Here is a 7,327-nt window from a genome sequence, read left to right as displayed (position 1 = left end):
AAAGTCCCTGAGATATGAAGCTGCAAATGATGCTGACAGCACCCAAAGGGGTCTGTGCATCCCTCTTGGTGTCTCTGGGACACCACCAGCTTGATGCTGTTGGTTAAGCAATGAGGACAGTGACACCAGCAACTGGGTGATGACCCCTTGAAGCCAAGATTGCTAGAAGAGCAGAGAAGCTGGTGTAACACCTCTCACTTGTTATGGGTTTAATTTGGACATTGGATGTCTTCAAAGGACGTGCTGCACAATCCACTCATCAGGGCAGGAGACAAGTGGTAGGAGATTCACCATCAGCATCTCTCATATGGATTGGTGCTAAGTATGGAATCAGTGGTGTGGGTGCTTGGCACTCCAAGGAATGTCCTTGCTTCAAAACCTCAGTTGCCAACAGAAGAGGTGCCAGGGGAAACAGTTCTGAAGTGTCACTGAATTTCCAACAAACAAATTAAACCCCAAGGGAAATGATCGTAGTCTTCTTCCAAGGAACTGGAGGATGCTGGATGTGAGGAAGAAGTTCTTCCCCATGAGAGTGGTGAGACCCTGGAATGGGTTGCCCAGGGAGGTGGTTGAGGCCCCATCCCTGGGGGTCTTTAAGGCCAGGCTGGAGGAGGCTCTGGGCAGCCTGATCTAGTGGGAGGTGTCCCTGCTCATGGCAGAGGGGTTGGAACTGGGGGATCCTTGTGGTGCCTTCCAACCCTGACAGATTCTGATCTGTTTTAGCAGAGGACTTTAGAGCCCTAATGGCTCAATGGTTGGATTTGATCTTGAAGGTCCCTTCCAACCTAAATGATTCTATGATTCTATGTAAAGCTGTGTCTAGGAAGGGAAATTCCCATCAAGCTTCTGGGTAGGTTTGGCAGCCTCAAGCTTTGGGTGGGGAGGGCTGCTCTGCTGATGGAGTTCAGTGAAGTGTGGGGTGGTGCTGGTGGGGACAGGAGTGAGCCTGGGCATCTCTGAAGGTTTTACTGCCCTGGATGCTCATTGCTGCAGAGCTGCCTCTGAGCATGGATCACAGGATCACAGAACTGCATCATCACAGAGCCACAGCATGGTAGAGGTGGGAAGCCACGTCTGGAGACCATCTCATCCCACCCCTTTGCTAAACCAGGGCCACCTACAGCAACTTGCCCAGGGTCACATCCAGGTGGGTTTGGAATCTGGAGAAGGAGACTCCACAGCCTCTCTGGGCAGCTGCTCCAGGCTCTGCACCCTCACACCAAACAAGTTTCTCCTCCTGCTCAGGTGGCACCTCCTGGGTTCCAGTTTGGGCCCCTTGTCCTGTCACTGGCACCACTGAGCAGAGTCTGGCCCCAGCCTCTTGCCCCCCGGGGCCCTTTAGCTCTTGCTCAGCACTGCTCAGATCCCCTCTGAGGCTTCTCCTCTCCAGCTCAGCAGCCCCAGGGCTCTCAGCCTGGCCTGGCACAGAGATGCTCCAGCCCCTCAGCAGCTCCACAGCCTCTGCTGGACTCTCTCCAGTAGCTCCTGCTCTCTCTGGAACTGGGGAACAGAGGGGGAGGAGAACCTCCCTCAATCTTCTGGTCACACTCCTCGTAATGCACCTTTTCTGTCCTTTTTGATCTGATGGGTGGCACCCAGAAGGCCTGACCCAGAAGCCCTTTGGCAGGCTGCAGGCCAGGAGAAACAGCACCAGGGCACGGAGAGATGGCTGCAGATTCCCACGGCTGGATCAAAGGGAAGGTCTGAGCTGGAGAGCTGAGCGTGCCTCACCTCCAATCCTGGCCCCTACAAAAACACCACCCCGAGCTGGAGGCTGGTGTCTGACAGCTGGCAGGGTGGTGGAGGATGGTTTGACCCACCCTACCACCCAGGCACGGCTTCCTCTCAGATGTGTGGGTGGCAGCCACGGCTCTTTTCTGCCCTCTCAGCACATAGCAGCGTGGAGCTGGAGGGAGAAGGAGTCATCAGTCATCAGTCACCCGGCCACAGGAACTGTTGAGGGTGTGTGGAACAAACCCTGGGTTGTGTTTAAGCTGGAGAGGGTTGGGGTTTTGTTTTCCCTTCCATCTGCTTCAGAACAGTGTGGAGCACAAAGAACCAAAGTCATCTCCTTGGAGTAGGAGCCAAGGTGAAGTTGTCCATGAGGACAGCAGAGTTACTGCCCCGGAGAGCTCAGGCAGCAGTGATCCAGAGGACAGGTTGTAAAAATGGGGTCATGCTGAGGGAAGCAGTGGGCAGAGGAGTCCCAGGGTGTTCCAGAACAGACAGTGACAGCATGGCAAGCTACTGGAGAGAGTCCAGCAGAGGCTGCAGAGCTGCTGAGGTTCTGGAGCATCTCTGTGCCAGGCCAGGCTGAGAGCCCTGGGGCTGCTGAGCTGGAGAGGAGAAGCCTCAGAGGGGATCTGAGCAGTGCTGAGCAAGAGCTAAAGGGCCCCGGGGGGCAAGAGGCTGGGGCCAGACTCTGCTCAGTGGTGCCCAGGGACAGGACAAGGGGCCCAAACTGGAACCCAGGAGGTGCCACCTGAGCAGGAGGAGAAACTTGTTTGGGGTGAGGGTGCAGAGCCTGGAGCAGCTGCCCAGAGAGGCTGTGGAGTCTCCTGCTCTGGAGAGATCCCAAACCCTCCTGGCTGTGACCCTGGGCACCCTGCTGGGGGTGAGCTGCTGGAGCAGGGGGTGGGATGAGATGATCTCTAGAGGTCCCTTCCAACCCCACCATGTTTGGATTCAGAGATTTTCATCTGTGTTAGTAAACCACACTCTCTACTTCTCTACTCTCTGTTTTCTAATGATGTTTCTAATGGTCTTTTTTCTAATGGACACCCCCAGCGTGGGGTCGCTGACACATCTGGATGTCTACATCTAAGTGTAGCTGAGATGAATTCTTCCCCAAGAACCATCCATCATCATGATTTAAATGCAAGTTGCCAGCACCTCTGGCCTTGTTGCACCCCTGGTGGCTGTTGATATCTGAATAAACTCAATATGCAATTAGCTTCAGTCAAATTCTCAGAGCTTGATGGAATTAGACACACTGCTGACAATGCACCTCTATGAAGGTGTTCCCCGATGGGTTTTTATTTCTAATTGAACAAAGATATGTAGGCTTGGGACAGGACCCAATCTAGATGGTTATACTCTTCATGACAAAGATGTGTGGACCCCTCCATGGGTTAGAAAAAGGAAGAGAATGGATATTTTTTTTAAAGGGCTCTTTACTGGCACTTTTTAGATGCTTCCTTCCAGACGTTCTCCTGGCTGCTCCTCAGCCAACTATTTTATTAACTGGATTTCATTCAAGGTAAAGCCTGATGGAGAATTGCCAGCAAAAATGGTAATCCCCTGAACGAGCTACTTCAGAGGAGGATTGAACAGGGCAGACAGAAAATAGTGACCTGATTTCCAACAACTGCAGGATCAGGGTTGAGTCCTTGCCTTCCAAACTCACCCTGTTTTTTGGTTCTTCCTTCTCCGAAGCCAGAAGATGCTTGGGAGCATCTTTCATGGACCTCACGAGCACCCCTAACCGTAACACAGAGACCAACCCAGTGCTGCTTTTGTTTGCTTCAGTTTTTTTGGTTTTATCTGACTTTTATTCTTTGTCTCTTCCAGGTTGAGTTCACCCCTGATCAGATTGAAGGTGAGGAAAGTGTTTCTCTTCTGGGCATAGTAAATGCTGTCAATGGGAGGCACTGGCAAGTACTGGGGTGTGGTATTTGGGCTCCCTTGAAAAGGTTGAGTTTTAATTCATGGCTTTGCTCCTGCTCCATCCCTCCTCCAAATGTTCTGTTGTGTTGGTCAAGAGAAAAGGGGGAAATCACTGCACCATGCAGATGAGGTACTTCTTGTATTAAAGAAAGCATCAATTTCTCTGCCAACGAGGTAAAACTCAAAAAGAAACCATTAAAACCCCACTCTCAAATCCTCACTCCAAATATATAGTCTTTCATTAAGAAAACCCAGTGAGAAACCATCAATCTTCTCAAGAGAAAGTCTCCCAACTCTGCTTTTGGAAACTTTCCCCTGTATTCAATCAGAATTGAATGTGTTACAGCTCTGTGACAGCCCTCCAGAAACCAGCAAACAATGCCCACGATGGGGATTTGTTTCTTTCAAGGCCAAACATCAGTTTTATTTTCTGAAACCCTCATCCCAGCCCAAGAAACTGATACTGAAACCTCATCCATGAAGCCCTGGGAACGTTACCACTGCAGCTGTCCCCATTTTCCTCAACTACCAGCTTGATTTTTACTTAAAGGGATAATTGATAGATAGAGTCGAACATCTGGCAGAGTTTTGCTTTGGTCTTAAACACTTGGCAGGACTTGGTAGAGCCTGTGAAAGATGGTATCAGAAAATGGGTTAATGAGATGAAAAACACCCCAAACCCACAGACTCTCCAGTCAGGCTGATTCACAGAGGGGAGATACAAAAGGAAGGATTTCCTCAACTGGAACCAAAGAGGATAATGCCTTAGTGATTGAGGCTTTGCCCCAGACTTCCAGCACTGCCACGGGATTTTTCAAGCCCCTCTAAATGGCTTTAGTCCCTAAAATGTGTCAAAAGTAACACGTGATTGGAGGCAACTGCTAATTTCTGGGAACTTGCCCCTTTTCCAGTCCCAAAGTCATGGGAGAACCGTACGAGAGGCACAATTCTGAGCCGTGAACCTTTGAACTGTTACAGCAGCACACAACAGCTGGATTTCTCATCAGCTAAAGTTTGGGGGATTCGATAGGACCCACTTAGTTTCTGTGCCTTCTTTTCTCTCTCCCTGAGGAGAATCAGCTCTATGGAATACAGCAGAGAATGGGAAAAGGTCTAGTCAGAAAAAAAGGGGATGCTTGCCTGGCCACCAGCCCTGGAATGGCTAGGAAATGGCAAATTTGGCCTCCAGGGCTGCCATCAATGGTCTAGAATAGATGTAGGGTGTCTCTAGAAACAGAAATTTGCATTTTCTTTCTTCACAGCAGCCTCTGCTCCCTTTTGGTCCAGCTGGACACAAACACAGCACAAAGCTGGGAGTCTAGGACTTGTGAATAGGATAACCTTGAAACATCCAAGGGAAAGCCATGGGGCAGGAAGGCAGATGATATCTGTGAGACCTCCACGACAGCAGAAGAGCTGGACTGTGTGCCAGCAGCGAGGAGAGACACTAAATCCACTCAAGGTCAATCCCACCATGGGTTCACAGGTTCTGCCATGAGTTGTTCAAAGGAAAATCTAACAGCCTAAATGTCCCCTGGGGGACTGATCACTGTTCAGCAGCCAGCTCCTCTGTTCTTTCCCTCTGGCCTCTTCTGGGTCTTCATTTTTTCCTCTCCTCTCCTTCACTGGACTTTTAGGAGGTTCTTAGGTTCCTGGACTGATTGATAGCTGCCAGACAGACCTTTACTCCTAGGTAGGGTTTGCATGCTTCAGATGTAGAATGACATCTACAGCACAGTCCACAATTGTCCTTGACTTGTCCCTGGCATGCACAGTCCTCTCTACTAGTCCAAACACATCAAAACCTTGCCAAGAAGTGTGCCAGCAGTTTCAGAAAGTGGACAGTCATTATTCCAGGGCCTGGGACTGGTCTATTTTGTCTTAAAAGGAGAGGTTTGAAAGCAAGCACCACTTGCCATGGTTTATAGCTGTTCCTCTGGCTGTTGGCATGGCTTGAGAGCCAACACTCACAGGAGCTGGAGAATAAACCCTTTGGATTGGTTTTCTCCTTCCCATTCTCTTCTCACTTCCTGAAGCTTCCGAGATCACCAACTCTGCCTTATTTCTGGCTATCAGTGGCACTTGGTTTGTTCTTGGCTAATTATCAACTCTGCACTGTTAATTTTGTCCAATTTCCTCTTTCAGGAAGTCATCGAGAGGTCAGGGTCACCTATCATCCCTTTATATGTAGTTTTTTTTAATAGATCTCTAATTTATAATCATCACCTCTCTGTGTTGATCAGTTGAGGACCTAGATGTCTCAAGGAGACCAGATGCTTCCTCATTTGTCAGCTGAAACTAGATCAATAGCAAGTCCATGCTATGTGTTAGGTATTATTGGCAGTCATTCCATCACCATTGCCCCTGACTGGTTTCCTGTCAGCTGATTCTGAACTGAGGTGGTGGAGATGAAGCAGACAACACAGCATCTCAAGGTCTTCTCCAGCTCTATCTTCTAGGATATTCTAAACTTCTTCTTGTTAAGGAAAAGACTTTGCTGAGCCAGGCTTCCTTCCCTGCAAGGATTCGTTATTATCTCAGCCCCAAAACGTTGTTCTCAGAAGGAGAATGGTCTGTGGGGGAAGCCATGTGTAACACACCCATCTTACACGTCCTCCTGCCTCAGCTGGGAGTGAAATTCCTTGGTTGTGGTGATGTGTATTTATGAAAACGGATTTCTGCCCTCTTCAGCTCCCTAAATTGCTGAAAAGAGAAGAATATGAGCTATTCAAGAGGAGGAGATAGGTAGCAATTAGCCATATGAAAATATACCCTGCTCCTGCCAGTGGTTTAATGGCTAGGAGGAGGACAAAGGAGACCATGGCCATGCTGGTTTGATGGAAACTTGCATTAACCTAGGAAATGCAAAAAATAAAAAAGAAACCAACCCCAACCCATAAAAAAGCTGCTTCTGTGGTGAGAGGCAGTTACATCAGATTCTAAATTTAAAAAAAAAGAAAAGAGAAAGAGGAGTTGTCAGCAGCTCTGAAGAAATGTGAACTTTGAGGAGGTGGTGCAAAGGGTGCTCAAGCAATCCTTGCCAGGGTCTAGGTAGGGTGGAGTAGCTCAGGGAGGGAGGTGTATTTCTCATCTACCTCAGCTGCTGAGACCCCCCCAGGAAAGGACAGAGCTGGGAGTGGGGCTCTGACCCCCTTCTACTGTTAGCAAGGAGCCCAAAGAAAACCACTATTGCCCTCTGGTGGAGTTGGGGCTGGCAATGGGACCTGGGCTCTGGTTGGTGACAGAGACAAAGATCCAGGAGGGAGAGAGAGAAAGAAAGAGAAAGCAAAGAGGAGAATGCAGAGAAGAAAAGAAGGAGAGTGTTAATTACTCCAAAATGAAGAAGAGTATAATTGTTTGAAAGGGTTGGATGAAGAAGGAAATGAGTAAGGTATGAGTGGAATGAGAAAAATGCAAAGGGAGGAAGAAAGGAGTGGAGGCAAATCCAGCAACAGTGGCAGAAGGAAGAAGAGAGAGAGAGAGACACAAAGGAGAAGAAACTAAAAAGATGGAGAGGGAATAATGAGGGGGAGAAAGAACTGAGAGGGGAAAGATGGATAAAAACCTGGATTTTGGGTTGGACTAGATGATCTTTAAAGTCCCTTCCAACCCAAACCATCCCATGGTTCTGTTGTGTGTAGCTAAGGTGGGAAGCAGAGCA

The 7,327-nt window shown here is 49.0% G+C and overlaps 1 protein-coding gene across 1 annotated transcript in view; it reads left to right on the top strand.

Annotated features, from left to right (window-relative positions):
• Positions 1 to 2,848: 2,848 nt before the first annotated feature.
• The window catches only part of MYL3 (myosin, light chain 3, alkali; ventricular, skeletal, slow), a gene marked incomplete at its 5' end in the record, with an annotated part of 10,592 nt that continues 6,113 nt past the window's right edge, over positions 2,849 to 7,327 (top strand). The window contains 2 exon segments of the mRNA XM_008941243.1: positions 2,849 to 2,881; positions 3,571 to 3,598. Coding sequence (XP_008939491.1) covers positions 2,849 to 2,881; positions 3,571 to 3,598 — 61 coding nt within the window.

The sequence above is a fragment of the Merops nubicus genome, unplaced genomic scaffold, assembly GCF_000691845.1.
Source record: "Merops nubicus isolate BGI_N331 unplaced genomic scaffold, ASM69184v1 scaffold6115, whole genome shotgun sequence".
In the NCBI taxonomy this organism is placed as follows: domain Eukaryota; kingdom Metazoa; phylum Chordata; class Aves; order Coraciiformes; family Meropidae; genus Merops; species Merops nubicus.
Note: the sequence above shows the minus strand (reverse complement) of the source record. Positions and strands in the feature narration are given on the sequence as shown.